We start from the raw sequence: 15,867 nt of genomic DNA on the forward strand, positions 1-15,867 counted from the left end.
TTATTTGAAAATATGAAAGCAATTGTTCTGGTTGAGTGATATTTGTTGGAAAATTTAACTTTCAAAATTATTCATTTTGCTCAGCTACCAAATAAGTTTCATTGAATTGGTACACTCTTTTTTGTTTTTTTCTACCTTCTGGATTTATTAGTTTTTCACAATTGCATTTGATCTTTTCTTCCAATCTGCTCACCTTTCAATATTACCCATAGCCTTTGAGAAGCCTCCAGAGTTTACCTCCAAGCTGCAGCAAGCAGAGCCCCTTCTCGAAGGTCGCCCGTACCGCATCGAGTGCGAGGTCTCTGCCCAGCCGACACCCGAGATCTCCTGGTACAAGGACGGTCAACCCGTTGAGAATCAGCCCCGGTACAGGACATCCTTTGTGAAGGGGATTGCCTTTTTGGATATAGAAGATGCCGTACCAGAGGATGCTGGGGTCTATGAATGTGTAGCCTCAAATCCATCCGGAGTATCCAGAACTACAGTGGAGGTCATGGTGCCAGGTCAGTACAATATTACGTTTGCTGTACTCTTGATATCGTGAAAAATGTGTTGGGGAAATAAATTGTTGAAGCTGCATATTTATTTATATGTATGTGAAAAACTGTATCATAAACCTTGACGGATTCAAATAAGTTTATTGTTTTTTCTTAACAAAAGTTGAAAAGTTTGTTCTTACTCGTTGACAGTGGTTGGAAAACTTGTCCATCAAAGTAATTTACATTCAGCCATAATTTTTTTTTTTAAATGGCATCCATTGTTAACTATGGACTTTGGTTTTTGGCTTCTTCATTTTTTTTTATATTCCAAATAGCTTTGTAATTGTAATTTCCAATTAATATATATATATATTTATAATACGTAGTTTTATGTTTATATTTGAATTATACCTTTAAATGGTGGTTATCCGCTGTTGGATATCGAATAAATAATTTTTTTAAAACAAACTTTCATCTCACCACAGCCTTTGTTAACAAGACCATACCACCAGAGTTCACCTCCAAGCTCCAGGTAGCTGCCCCGATCACAGAGGGACAGCCCCTTCATCTTCAATGCGAAGTAGTGGCCCAGCCCGAGCCGACCGTGACATGGTACAAAGACGGCAAACCTGTCAGGAACAAGCCGTCTTACAAGACGAGTTACACGAAGGATATCGCCGTGCTGGACGTGGACAGAGTCACTCCTGAGGATGCTGGGATCTACAAGTGTGTAGCAACAAACACTGTTGGGTCAGTCAGTACAACGGTGGAAGTTATGGTTGCAGGTAAACACAAACTACTGCTACTACTACTACTTGTGGCTTCATATATTGACCAAATTCACCTGACATCATCAGAATAATCTTGGATGCGCCATTTTGGTGGTCAATGTCAACGTGCATTATTCAGTGAAGTGCGCATTTTAGGCGACGCAGCGTTTACACGTAATACTAATGACCACCAACATGGTGAGCGTGGCATCAGTCGCCGCGTGTGTCGCCCATGCAAGGGGTCAATAGCGAGCATATTCGTCACTCAGTGACGCTCAAGGAGCTTTACCATACAATATTTTCTTGCAAGATATGTGGGACTACGTTTGAATTATGAGACATAGCACAATTTTGGAAGTAACTAAGCAGAACTCAGTTTAGATTTAGTTTTTTCTAGTAACTCTTTTAAAATTATGAGACTCATTCTACTCTCCCATGATCAATCAATTTGTACATTTTTCAGATCCTTTGCGTAGTGCTTTAAAGGCAGTGGACACTATTGGTAATTACTCAAAATAATTATTAGCATAAAACCTTTCTTGGCGACGAGTAATGGGGAGAGGTTGATGGTATAAAAAGTTCCCTCTGAAGTGCCATAGTTTCCGAGAAAGAAGTAATTTTCCACGAATTTGATTTCGAGACCTCAGATTTAGAACTTGAGGTCTCGAAATCAACCATCTAAACGCACACAACTTCGTGTGACAAGGGTGTTTTTTCATTCATTATTATCTCGCAAGTTTGATGACCGATTGAGGTCAAATTTTTTACAGGTTTTTTATTTTATGCATATGTTGAGATACACCAACTGTGAAGACTAGTCCTTGACAATTACCAATAGTGTCCACTGTCTTTAATCACCCAAATTACTTTGGTCTTCGTCTGTTATGCACCCACCTCATTGACAGAGGGACAAACTGCTTGATGCATCTTGAATACACGATTCGAACTGACTTTAGCTATTGGGCAATTTCGGTGGTCTAGTCGGTAAGACACTGTTTTAGAATTGCAAAGGTCGAGGGTTCGAATCCCACCAAAGTAATGTGCCTGCGATTTTTTTTTCACAGAGCTCGGGAAAATACTGAGTGTTATTACACATCGGTGTACATGGGTAAAACCAAAATTAACATGTCATATTTTTCTGACAGGTCTACCAAAGTCAACTGGAGGACCTCCATTATTCACCACCCAACTCCCAGAGGAGACTGTTGTTGTAGATGAAGGGAAGCCTTTGGAGCTGAAATGCTCGATCAGCGCCAAGCCCCTGCCATCGGTCGCTTGGTACAAAAACGAGAGGACCATACGTAACTTCCCGCCCTACAAGATCACCTTCGTCGGTGGCGTAGCTACCTTGAAGGTGCCTAAAACAGAGAAGGATCAGGCCGGTAGTTACAAATGTGTTGCTTCAAACTCCAATGGTATAGTGACCTCCACAGCAGAAGTCGTTGTCAAAGGTAAAGGTTGAATCATCTGGTGCCAATTAAGCTGTTGAGCAGAAAATACTGATCATAAATTTTCTCTGCTTTGAAAAATTTGAGTGGGGCACCAGCCACAATAATGTTAACTTAATGGTATTTTGTTTGGTAATCTATTTCTGTTAAGCAATACTTTTCTGTGCAAAGTTTATGAAATCTGCTTCAAGCAGAATATATTGCTTAACAGTTAACTGGGGGAAAAAAATATGCAAGGTACCAGTCACAGATGGTGCATGTGACATGGTATTGTGGCTGGCAACCTTTTTTCTGGTCAGCATGATTTTATTGTGCTTAGCTGGTTCTCGTGCTGAAGAAGTTCTATAAGTTGGCCCCCAAATGGTCAGAGCAAAATTGCTCATTAACAAGAAACAAGCAACTACAGGAAAGTCTTATCTTTTGATTTTTCTGATGAAAAAACCCCCACACTGAACCGACTAAACCTTTGGCATATTTGCAGTTGGCCATCTTGATATCACCACTCAATAGCTGAGTCCCCCTTATGCTGATCAAGCTTAATTGTTTAAGTAATGTTTTTGTTGTTTTCAAGAAGAGGTACAACTTTTTATAACAGGCATGCAACTCTTCCGCGTTTCCGCTTTCAGTTTTATTTTTTTTAGCCTAATATATGCCTGGCAACAACAGTGTACAACTACAATCATGTAAAATAAGCCTAGTACATGCTAACAATGCACCTAAGAGCATAATAAACCTCAACATTTTCTAGGGTACCATTATGGGTATCATGTCTCGTGGCGTATGGCTGCCTCGCTCCGCACTTGCGTTGTGCCTTTGAAAATTTTCCTTTTTTTTTTTTTTTTTCAACGGGCAGTTGCATGCCTGTTATAAATCAACTAGTTGTTAGCAGGTGTAAGCCAGGCATCTCTGTGGTACCGTTCTCATTTACAAACTTTAATCTTCAACAGGCCTTCCCAAGAAGCAGCCAGGAGTTCCTCCCAAGTTCACCTCAAGACTCCCAGAGGAGACCATAGTAGCCCAAGAAGGGAAGCCCCTGGAGCTTAAGTGCTCCATCAGCTCCACTCCTCCATCGACTGTTAACTGGTACAAGAACGAGAGATCAGTGAGCAACTATCCACCTTACCAGATCTCCTTTGATAAGGGCGTGGCCTCGCTGAAAATCCAGAAGACCGAACCAGAGCATGCTGGAAGTTATAAGTGTGTTGCTACCAATCCAACAGGGTCGGTGACCTCGACGGCAGAGGTGATGGTAGAAGGTATGTCTAATGTCTGCTCCCGCACCGGTTGAATACATAAGAAACTTGTTTTCATATTAATGTCGCGAAGACAGAGTCCTTTTTCACCCCTTTTGTCGTTTTTATACTCAGTGACCATTATAAATACAGCTTATTTACATGAAAAGGAACCAGACTGTTAACCATTCTTACTTCATTTTGGTTACATACATGTAGCAGAAATTATCATGACTTCAGTGTGGCAAAAGCCTATTCCACTATATTTTGCATCCACTTTATATAGACTATAATATTCTTCAGAGATAAAACCTTTAATCAACAAATTTAACAACAGTTGAATGTCAAGTTATAAACTGATGTTTGTCAAGCACTGTATATTTAGACATTCCTGACTCCTGTGAAAAAATATCCACAGACGTATTACTTGGGTGGGATTCGAACCCACAACCTTTGCAATTTTACTGCAAATGAAATGTCTTACCAGTACCACTTAAATGTTATTCACATAACTTTAAGATTTGTATACACTCTACTTAAAACCTACATCAAATCTCCACCCAACAGCTCTACCCAAAGAGCAGCCAGCAGAACCTCTCACGTTCACCTCCAGGCTCCCCGATGAGATGGTTGTAGCCGAAGAAGGAAAACCCCTTGAGCTCAAGTGTGCCATCAGCTCCTCTGACCAGCCGCCCAAAGTTACATGGTACAAGGATGAGCGATCTATCGGCAACTATCCACCGTACGAGATTTCCTTTGATAAGGGCGTGGCCATCTTGAGGATTCGCATGACTGATATGGAGCATGCTGGTAGCTACAAGTGTGTTGCGTCCAGCCCGGCTGGAGTGGTCACATCCACTGCAGAGGTCATGGTGCAAGGTAATTAAAAGGGATTCTCAGTCAACTGCAAAGTATTATTATTGTTATACTAAATTTGTGTTTCTGGCATTGAAACCAAGGATGCCTCACTAGCTCGCATGCTTGAGAAAACCTGTTGACAAGGGTGCTTGCTATGTGAGCCAGAAATCGGGCTTGACCCCTACTCTAGGGCTAGATAGCTCAGTTGGAAGAGCACTAGCATGTAAAACTCGAGGTCGTTGGTTCAAATCCCGCTTTAGTTTGTTTGTCTTTGTTCAACCCCAAGTCAAACAAATAACCTCAAACAAGTAGGATTTGAAACTTTGTATGGTGGAAAAACGATATACATAGTAACGTTTGCCTTAACACCATGTAATTACGTGTCCGCAAACACATGGTGTTACGTCATTACATGGTGTTACCACAAACCTTACTATAACCTCCAACAACTTTCTTAATTTTCCTCTTTTAAAATCTTAGCTCCTGATGTATCCTCTTCCGACGATATGGATACATCTCGAAGACCAACCTGCATCAACATGGCAACTGAGGAGACAGTGATGGTGAACCCAGGAGAGGAACTCCGTCTGACCATCCGCATCTCAGGCTTGCCTCCTCCTCATGTCAAATGGTTCCGCAACGAAAGGGAGGTTGTGGAAACCGAAACGGTCGAGGTAGGGGTGCAGTTGTCTCTAGTCCTCAAATTTTGTTTTCTTCATATATTGTATGTATTTGTCAATGGTTTCTTTTTATACTGTTTGTTTTGTGGAAATCGTAACGGTCAAGGTAGGGTGCAGTTGTCTCTAGTCCTCAAATTTTGTTTTCTTCATATATTGTATGTATTTGTCAATGGTTTCTTTTTATACTGTTTGTTTTGTGGAAATCGTAACGGTCAAGGTAGGGTGCAGTTGTCTCTAGTCCTCAAATTTTGTTTTCTTCATATATTGTATGTATTTGTCAATGGTTTCTTTTTATACTGTTTGTTTTGTGGAAATCGTAACGGTCAAGGTAGGGTGCAGTTGTCTCTAGTCCTCAAATTTTGTTTTCTTCATATATTGTATGTATTTGTCAATGGTTTCTTTTTATACTGTTTGTTTTGTGGAAATCGTAACGGTCAAGGTAGGGTGCAGTTGTCTCTAGTCCTCAAATTTTGTTTTCTTCATATATTGTATGTATTTGTCAATGGTTTCTTTTTATACTGTTTGTTTTGTGGAAATCGTAACGGTCAAGGTAGGGTGCAGTTGTCTCTAGTCCTCAAATTTTGTTTTCTTCATATATTGTATGTATTTGTCAATGGTTTCTTTTTATACTGTTTGTTTTGTGGAAATCGTAACGGTCAAGGTAGGGTGCAGTTGTCTCTAGTCCTCAAATTTTGTTTTCTTCATATATTGTATGTATTTGTCAATGGTTTCTTTTTATACTGTTTGTTTTGTGGAAATCGTAACGGTCAAGGTAGGGTGCAGTTGTCTCTAGTCCTCAAATTTTGTTTTCTTCATATATTGTATGTATTTGTCAATGGTTTCTTTTTATACTGTTTGTTTTGTGGAAATCGTAACGGTCAAGGTAGGGTGCAGTTGTCTCTAGTCCTCAAATTTTGTTTTCTTCATATATTGTATGTATTTGTCAATGGTTTCTTTTTATACTGTTTGTTTTGTGGAAATCGTAACGGTCAAGGTAGGGTGCAGTTGTCTCTAGTTCTCAAATTTTGTTTTCTTCATATATTGTATGTATTTGTCAATGGTTTCTTTTTATACTGTTTGTTTTGTGGAAATCGTAACGGTCAAGGTAGGGTGCAGTTGTCTCTAGTTCTCAAATTTTGTTTTCTTCATATATTGTATGTATTTGTCAATGGTTTCTTTTTATACTGTTTGTTTTGTGGAAATCGTAACGGTCAAGGTAGGGTGCAGTTGTCTCTAGTTCTCAAATTTTGTTTTCTTCATATATTGTATGTATTTGTCAATGGTTTCTTTTTATACTGTTTGTTTTGTGGAAATCGTAACGGTCAAGGTAGGGTGCAGTTGTCTCTAGTCCTCAAATTTTGTTTTCTTCATATATTGTATGTATTTGTCAATGGTTTCTTTTTATACTGTTTGTTTTGTGGAAATCGTAACGGTCAAGGTAGGGTGCAGTTGTCTCTAGTCCTCAAATTTTGTTTTCTTCATATATTGTATGTATTTGTCAATGGTTTCTTTTTATACTGTTTGTTTTGTGGAAATCGTAACGGTCAAGGTAGGGTGCAGTTGTCTCTAGTCCTCAAATTTTGTTTTCTTCATATATTGTATGTATTTGTCAATGGTTTCTTTTTATACTGTTTGTTTTGTGGAAATCGTAACGGTCAAGGTAGGGTGCAGTTGTCTCTAGTCCTCAAATTTTGTTTTCTTCATATATTGTATGTATTTGTCAATGGTTTCTTTTTATACTGTTTGTTTTGTGGAAATCGTAACGGTCAAGGTAGGGTGCAGTTGTCTCTAGTCCTCAAATTTTGTTTTCTTCATATATTGTATGTATTTGTCAATGGTTTCTTTTTATACTGTTTGTTTTGTGGAAATCGTAACGGTCAAGGTAGGGTGCAGTTGTCTCTAGTCCTCAAATTTTGTTTTCTTCATATATTGTATGTATTTGTCAATGGTTTCTTTTTATACTGTTTGTTTTGTGGAAATCGTAACGGTCAAGGTAGGGTGCAGTTGTTTCTAGTTCTCAGTTTTTTTTTATTCATACTTGTTATTTATATTTGAAATGGTTTCTCTATAACTATGAAGCGGAAATATAGTGCTAAGCAAATTTATCTGCAAATTTTGTTTTCTTTATATTTGTTATTTGTATTTGAAATGGGTTTCTCTTTCTACTATTTGGTTTGAATCTGGGACCAAAGTTATGAAAACTGTTAAGCGGAAATATCGTGCTTAGCATATGCAATATGCAGTTCATACTGTCGAGCAAAACTGGAGATCCTTTTAAAGCAAGCTACTTTTCCTGCCAAGCATTTATAAGTGATAAACTGTACTTCATTGCAGCAAGATAAGCACTAAAATGCAACATGACAAATACTAAACTGAAATGTACCAGACCTTGGTGTACAAATGATAGGTTTTTATAAATCTTTAGTGGAAGGTGCTCACTCACGCTGCAGTCTCAGCCAACCAATGATGGGTAATTGTGTTCATTACTTTCTTGTTTTGAAAATTCTAGTTTTTAAGTGTATATTTATCTTTGTTTTTGGGTGGCCATTTTTTCTTTTTTCTTTTCTTTAATTCAACTCGACAAAGCTGAACTGAGGCCAGACGGAAACAAAATAGTCTGGTCCCCATTATGAAGTGTGTTTAAGGTCTATCAGTATCAATTTATACACGGGGAATTATACCAAGATGGCTGCAGGCGGCTGATAAAGATCAACAGAAAGAAGTTACTAGAACTGATGCCTCAGGCTGTTATTAAAAACTGAACTTTAGAGAATTGTTAAACATGTTTACTTTACAGATGCCAACCAGAAAAGGAGATGCCATCAGCAGACTTCACCCACAAAATCTTGCATTTTATCCTATAAACTTTTTTTCTTTAACCACTAGCCTATAACTTCTCTTTTAAAGTTAACCGTTACCTCCCATAAAACTCACAAACAAACTAGATAGCAGCTACAAGAACACCCGCCGTTGACGTATTGCTCATGTATTGTTCACACAATGACTTGGGACCATGTTTGACCCCAAAAGAGCTGACAGTTATTGGATGATTTTGATCTCATTTCAGTGTGTGAAGTACACTGAGACTTGGTCTAAGGAGGTTCGTAGATGAAGGCCTAATTCATTCTTACCCAAAACCGCCGCCCTACACTCTCTGCAACTCACCTTCCTCTTTAAATACACCTTTATCTCCCGTGTAGCCATCGATATTTTATCCTCTCACAATTGCACATAAACCGAACTGAGGCTGAAAACCAAAATAGACTGGTGCCCTTTTGCATGCCATCGTTATGATTAGTATTGCAGACAGGGAATCGGGCCGAGATGGCAACGGTGCGATAAAGGTTTATTAATACCTTCTTTAATCTTGGGACTTAATTTGTTTTTCATGTTTTCATGAGTTCTGTTCTGCAAAATGTGGAGGAAAGTTTATGAAAAATGACAAATAACTGCACACCCTGCCGCTGTTATTTATTCTTTAAACTCCAGTCCTTCCGAAAAGTGCTGTCCTTGTGACGAGACTGTTCTTAATTTGTTTTCTGGAGAAAGAGAAAAAGAAACCAAAAAACTTTAAGCAAGTGAAAAACAACATTGATAGAAAGAGGACCAGCCAAAACTTGTTTTGTCTGTAAGGATTAAAAGGATTTATAACCAAAGTTGACTCTAATATTGCCGATTGAAAAAATGAGTACAAAACTTATTCATGTGTCTCTGAAGAGTATACACTCTACGGGAATCGATTGAAAAAATTAAACCTTGTTAAGATGAAAGTTGAAAAAGTTCTGATTTTGAGCAAATTTTCTTCAGAAAGGAAGATTGACTGGAATTCATCCCATTCAAGACCCTCAGACTAAAACCTTTTCCCTGTCCTTTTCCCCACTAATACAAGACTGTGTTTTAAAACCACACTGTAGACAGCCCGTCACACGAAGCAGAACTATTTTTTGTTTCTTTTTTTAGAAGTATTAATAATTGTCATTATTAACGTTCTTTCCTCATTAATTTCTCTCCTAACAAAACCTTGTTATATATTTATATATTTATAGTAAATCCATTGGTTTAACAGATCACTGGTATTATAATTCCATACATGCATGCTTGTTCTTCACATTTAGAATCCACGCTACAGCTGAGTATAGTTTTAAAAATGTAGCAAAGCTGCTTTAAGCTGAGTAGATAGTTATAAAGCAACAGCTAGCTTTTCTTTTTATGATGCCAACATCAAGTTGTCTCTAGCAAAAAAATATTACACCAGTGGCTTTGATTACCACTGCCCTATTCTGTGCTTGCGATCGCAATTCTTTGCTTACAGGGGAAGCCCAAAATTTCTGCGCTGGCTGTGTGTAAACCAGAAATGCCTGCTTATTTGGAGTACGCACATCCACATACAAACACTCTATGCTTACATGTGAAACACGCTAGGCGTAAGCACGGAATTCCCCGTTTCCGTAAGTGCTGATTCTTTGCTTAGAGTAAGCAGAGCCATGAAATTGGGCAATGCTTCGCCCTATCGGAGGTACTATACACCCAAAGTCAAAACAAGTAGAATAGCTCCCCAATTCAAAACTGTGCACATTCCTAATATAAGTTTGAAATCTTTTCTACTTGTACATGTAAGCAAAAAGTCTCATTCTTGTTTTGAAAACACTAAATAACTACAAAAAGACAATGCACCGTCCTTTATTTAAAGGGTCTATGTACTTTTTTTGTAGGACAAAAAAACATAATGTCCACAGAATTTACACTAAATTTACACAGTTTGAAGATAAATGATAGTAGAAAGCTTCCCTGAAAATATTACTTGCTGAGGTGCTGTAGTTTTTGAGAAATTAGTAAAACAATGTCATTTATCGTCTCAGTGATCATGAGATGAAAATTATTTTAGCTTGTAAAAATGTATTTTCATGACATTGTTTTACTCATTTCTCAAAAACTACAGCACCCCAGCAACTAATATTTTAGGGTACGCTTTCTACTGTCATTATCTTCAAACGGTGTAAGTTTAATCTAAGTCTGTGGACATTGTTTTTTGTATTACAAAAAGTACCCAAATCCTTTAATAGCCTAAGCCTTTGCTATTACTTCCCAAGATTCCTTTTCGAGATATTTTGCTTTTGCAGTACCCGTTGTGACTCTGTAACTGCCCCTCTCTTTATTTTCGTTTTTCAATGAGTTAATCCATCTTTTCCTTATTTTATTTGGCCGTTTGAAGGCACTGCCTTTCCCATTCATTTACCTATCATGTATTTCCTTCTATTCTGTTGATAACCATATTTTTTCCATTTGCTTTAACTACTTCCCCTTATAAAGGAGAAAAGAACTTGAACAGATTTTGTTTTTCATATAAGTTGTCATAGTATGCTGTATGAATCACACAACTTCTTTTTGTCTATAAAATAATTGAAAACATGGAAGCTACTTAAACAATTATTTTTTCTTGACATATTCGTGAATTTTCTGTCTATGGACTGAATCGCCGATTGAATTTACAACATCCGGTAAAGATGTTAATACATAAAAACATGGCAGATTCTTTTTCCTGTTTGTGTACAAAAGAGATAGGTTTTTCCAACATGAGGCCATCTTAAAATTTGTGACTGGCTTAAGAGTTTTCCATTATCCCTTTTCCATCAGAAAGTAAATGCTTTATATGGTAACGTTTTCGCTGGTAATGTGCATTACAGTAAATTGCTGGACAATTTAGGGTTTTGTCAGACATCCATTTTGTGTCACCCTTGGGGGATTGGAATAGTTAACAATATTTTACGCACTACTCAATGCGTTACTGTCGCAGCACCAACTATAATATTGACACAGTAATTATATCCGTACAGAAAAATGTTTTTAAAATCATTGTTCACTATTACTAAGTTTTTATCCTAACATCACCAAGTCTGGATTCTACAATTCAAGAGACGGTTTTTAGTACACAAACTAATCCCACCACGTACACTTAATGTAGATCCCCTTCCCCCTAAAAAGGCACCATAGTCACACAGTTGTTTTAAATACCTTTATTGAGTTGATTCATTTCTGTTCTTTAATGCATGCTTTTGAAAATCTTTGTAAACATGGTAAATGTAGCGTTTACTGTAGTAAAAATGAGTTTCGTAATTTTGTTAAGTAATCTGATACCACAATCCGATTATCTGATGTTTTCCCCTTTTTCCTTTGACTTTTCTGCAACCTCCACTTTCTAAAGTTCTTGTCAAATCATGCTGACAGATTTTCTCCCATTTTTGGTCCCCTTTCAAATTCTATTCTGAACTTAAGCAAAAAAAACCAACAACTACAAAAACCAAGCAAACTTGCATTCTGTGCAAGCTTTACACAAGGACCATTAGTCGGCTAAGGGCTGAATTTGCCTGGTATCCAGCACACATTTTTAAGTCGAAGTACCTAGTCGACCAATGGTCATTGTTTAAACTTGCCCACTGCCAAAACTATCTTCTGCAAAACACTGTCACATAACTCCAGCTCCATCGCTTTAAAGCAACATGTACATGTACCTCCAAGTAGCTCAAACGTCTTTGATCTCACCGGAAACCCTTCATTCATTGTTTGGGGGTTGAGTTTTTTTTCGGAGGGGAGAGCTGGAATAGTTTACCCAACTTAGATTTCACACACATATTCTGCTCGTAGAGGTGTGAGCTTCGATTAGGTTCATGAGTGGCATGGGACCCCACCTTTTGCTCCTCGTGTGAATAATTGGTGGGAAGAGATATTGATGAGATTCTTACTAACGTCAAGGATCATGTTTGATGTGAACAGAGTTCATCCGGGTATAATAATGTTGTGCAATTTGCTTGCGGGAAGAAATTTTTACTTTTGTTCTGAAACTTCTGATTTGAATTTCTTAAAATAAAAAATCGTGCTAACTTGTGGTGTGATGCCATTTTACAGATCAAGAGACACAAGGAGATTTATTCCTTGGTCATCAAAGATGCTCAACCTGACGATTCGGGCACGTACAAGGTGGTCGCCACAAATGCGGCTGGAGTGGAGTCTAACGCAGTCACCATCGATGTGTCTGAGAAGCCAGCGACTCAGTAAGACAAATTGACAATACCTACTTGTCAGTTTTCATTTCGTTTGGTGGCCATTCAGAATTGTCAATGTTTGAAATTTCAAGTATTAGAGTGAATTTGTTTATTTCCCAAATGGGAAAACTCCCCCTTGACTTATGTTAAAGCCCTTATTACACTTTCGGTACAGAATTTTTTAAGTACACAGATTTACAAATAATTTACAGGGTTTACAGAAGGTAATGGTGAAAGACTTATCTTTGCTTTACTTTTTGAGAAAACAGTAAAACTATCAATTCTCGCTAACGAGAATTACAGATTTATTTTGAACACATGTCATGACACGGCGAAACGTGGGGAAACAAGGGTGGGTTTCCCGTTATTTTCTCCCAACTCTGATGACCGATTGAGACTAAATTTTCACAGGTTTGTTATTTTATATATAAGTTGTGATACACGAAGTGTGGGCCTTGGATAATACTGTTTACCGAAAGTGTCCAATGGCTTTAACCGGGTCCATCTTATGAAATCGTTTGTTACTTTTTCCTTGGTGTAAAATTGCATGAATAGAAAAGTGCCCTACATATAGTGTTTTGTCAAGTCCCCAATTTGCAAGAGGCAAGACTTTGATTGTATCAGACATGCAACTTTTCAGCTTATCAGTTAATGTCCTATATCTTCTTTCTAAAGACTTTGAAAATTGAAAAAAAGTATACAGTTTTGTTGTTGTAAGCGTTCCCAGTTTCCTCATTTTCCCCTCAAAAACACGGTGGCATGTCTGTTACTTATGTTAGTAGCCACAATGGGCTTGTACCTACTCCATTTGACCTACAAGGTTTAACCTAATTTCATTCACATAAAGAGGTCAAATGATAGGTCATGTTTGGATGTGAAATTTTTCCAACATAGTTTGTTAACATAGTATTCCAATTTTTAAAGTATCATGTTTATTCTGTTGGAATTTTTACTTACAAAATTTGATTAAAGAAGTAAACATTATTAGCAATGTCTGGGCGTTTTGTGATGATTATACATAAATGAATGGTGCCTAAAGGTTTAAGAAGGAGATAAAAATCCTTGTACAATTGTTAAATTGTTGTCTTGTCTATATATTTGCTTTGTTTTAGTGTGACCAGCTTACAGCTGCAAACCACACCCAAGATGTCACGCAAGCCTGTGTTTGTAGAGAGTCTACAGCAGACCACTGAAGTCGTTGAAAGTGCTCAAGTGCGATTGGAGGTCCTCATCGTTGGTAACCCGCCACCCAAGGTAATGGATGACTTCATGGTTCCCATCGATTGGTTGCCAACCAGGGGCCGATTTCACAATGAGCTAAGATTGATCTTAACTGCAAATCAATTGTAGTTGCTAAGTATAGTGTGACATCAGAAATCACTTTGGTAATGCTGACAATTTGTCTTGCAATGAGTTTTATTGCTTTGTGAAATCAGCCCCGGAACAGCCATTTTATCCAAAAAACAAGGGTTACTACTGACCGTATATCGCCCTTCCCTCGATGAATAGAGTGTAATATCTCCATTATATTTGTTTGTGTAATGTAGTGATTTAAGATCGTACAATAGTGATGTTAATTACCCAAAGCATTGTCAACAACTTGCATGGCTAAAACCCCCCTTTTCAAAAGGCTGCTGCACAGTAGTGCTTCTGGCAAAGAAAACTAAAACAACACATGATTTGTAAAAACAGTGGTAGAAATATGTTTGGGAAGGGTTTATACTCTTTGCACAAATGCTTTATGTTCAATGACATTAAGATTAAAAGAGCAAAATTCAAGTATAATTGACTGCCCTCTGAACATTTAAGGTGGCCTCCATCAAAATGGACCATGTAGTCGATTTGCTGATCCCTATCTTCCAATAATAATAATAATGAGCAGCTGTTAAAAAGGGGTTTTGGAAAGTCGAGCGTTCAAAACCAGGACTGTTGAATACCTAAATTACAAAAAATACAACTACTAAATGCTTATAATGCAAAATACAAGTTAATATTTGTTTTCACAAAAAGATATGTCTTCAAAATTGCCTAAACCAAAGTTGACTGGTAACCCTGAGTGGGAACCATCCTGAGAGTAACCATTTAATGTTCTTTTCTCCTGAAGACGAGCAGCCAACACTCTCCCAAAAGAGAAAAAATTACATGGCTTTACGCGCAAGTTTACTAGTATTTTATATATATTTTTTTACCCATACATCGATGTGGGTTAGCACTGTATACTTAGTACTTTCCCGAGTCCTGTGAAAAAATATCACAGGCATGGGATTCGAACCCAAAACCCTTGAAATTCTAGAGCAGATTATTCTTATCCCTCAAACCATTCAAAGCTTCAAACATCACTTACATTTAATGTTCGTTATAGAGCGAGGAGGGGGACTCATTGTCCCTTCCGTCCTCTCCTAACTCCTCCTGCTTCCAACCTCCTGATGTTCAAGTAAGTCAGTCATCGATATGTGATCACATCGCTTGTGGCAATACGTAGTGAAATGCTTAGTGTACAGCACAGTGGGGGATCCGGGTGTAGATTGGGCTCATAGGGGAAAAGAATCACCAAACCAGCTCGGTTGTTTCCCCTTCTTGCTAGTTAATTTTCTTGCTAGTTGGTTTTGTTCCAGCACAAAGCAAAACATGCACTGCAGGCCTATAATGTTGTCTTTGGAACCAGGGCCCAATTTCATAGAGCTGCTTAAGCACAAAATTTTGCTTCAGCAAAAAAATCGCTTGCTTAGTAAAATCAGATTACCGGCCAAGACTCCATTCAATTGTTATGTTTATAGTAAACAATAGCTAAATACCAGTCACAAGCAATGTATATGGCATGAAATTTTGGCCAGTAACATGTGTAAAACAAGCGAGCTATTTTCGTGCTTAAGCAAATTTTTTGCTTAAGCAGCTCTATGAAATTGGCCTCAGGTGTAGATTGGGCTAATAGGAGAAAAAGATCATTAAATACACTCGGTTCTTTCTTTCTAGTTGGTTTTCTTGCTAGTTGTTTTTGTTTCACCAATAAACAACACATGTACCGCAGGCCTAGAATTTTGTCTTCGAGGGCAAGGTCATTTTCATTTTGCAAAGAGGGCACTTCCATTTGAAAATCTTATCAAGTCCATGGGCAACTTTTGAAGGGGCACAAGACAAGAACTGGGGCTACAAAGGCCTCTGGTTTCATGCCTGTTTTAGTTTCTGTTTTTTTTGTTTTTTGTTTTTGAGAAGTAAACAAAAAGAAAAGCCCTTAAATGTGCGTGTTATTCAGCTCTTGTACTTGATAAATATTCCTACTTTTTCCAAGGGCCAGGTATCAACGCCTGAACAGGGCTTTTCGCTTAAGATTTTATAAAATGACTTCTGCATTTCTCGAAG

The 15,867-nt window shown here is 37.9% G+C and overlaps 1 protein-coding gene across 24 annotated transcripts in view; it reads left to right on the top strand.

The window, feature by feature from the left end:
* LOC139940146 (titin-like) overlaps positions 1-15,867 on the top strand; it is a 235,669-nt gene that overhangs the window by 89,600 nt on the left and 130,202 nt on the right. For 22 of the 24 annotated variants that reach the window (XM_071936406.1, XM_071936421.1, XM_071936416.1 and 19 more), the window contains 10 exons: positions 213-503; positions 965-1,264; positions 2,395-2,700; positions 3,645-3,953; positions 4,497-4,808; positions 5,268-5,461; positions 8,535-8,567; positions 12,371-12,516; positions 13,620-13,761; positions 14,870-14,941. In XM_071936406.1, coding sequence (XP_071792507.1) covers positions 213-503; positions 965-1,264; positions 2,395-2,700; positions 3,645-3,953; positions 4,497-4,808; positions 5,268-5,461; positions 8,535-8,567; positions 12,371-12,516; positions 13,620-13,761; positions 14,870-14,941 — 2,105 coding nt within the window. The remainder of the gene's footprint in view (positions 1-212; positions 504-964; positions 1,265-2,394; positions 2,701-3,644; positions 3,954-4,496; positions 4,809-5,267; positions 5,462-8,534; positions 8,568-12,370; positions 12,517-13,619; positions 13,762-14,869; positions 14,942-15,867) is intronic. The other 2 variants (XM_071936410.1, XM_071936409.1) reach the window with 2 other exon arrangements.

The sequence above is a fragment of the Asterias amurensis genome, chromosome 7, assembly GCF_032118995.1.
Source record: "Asterias amurensis chromosome 7, ASM3211899v1".
NCBI classification, from domain to species: domain Eukaryota; kingdom Metazoa; phylum Echinodermata; class Asteroidea; order Forcipulatida; family Asteriidae; genus Asterias; species Asterias amurensis.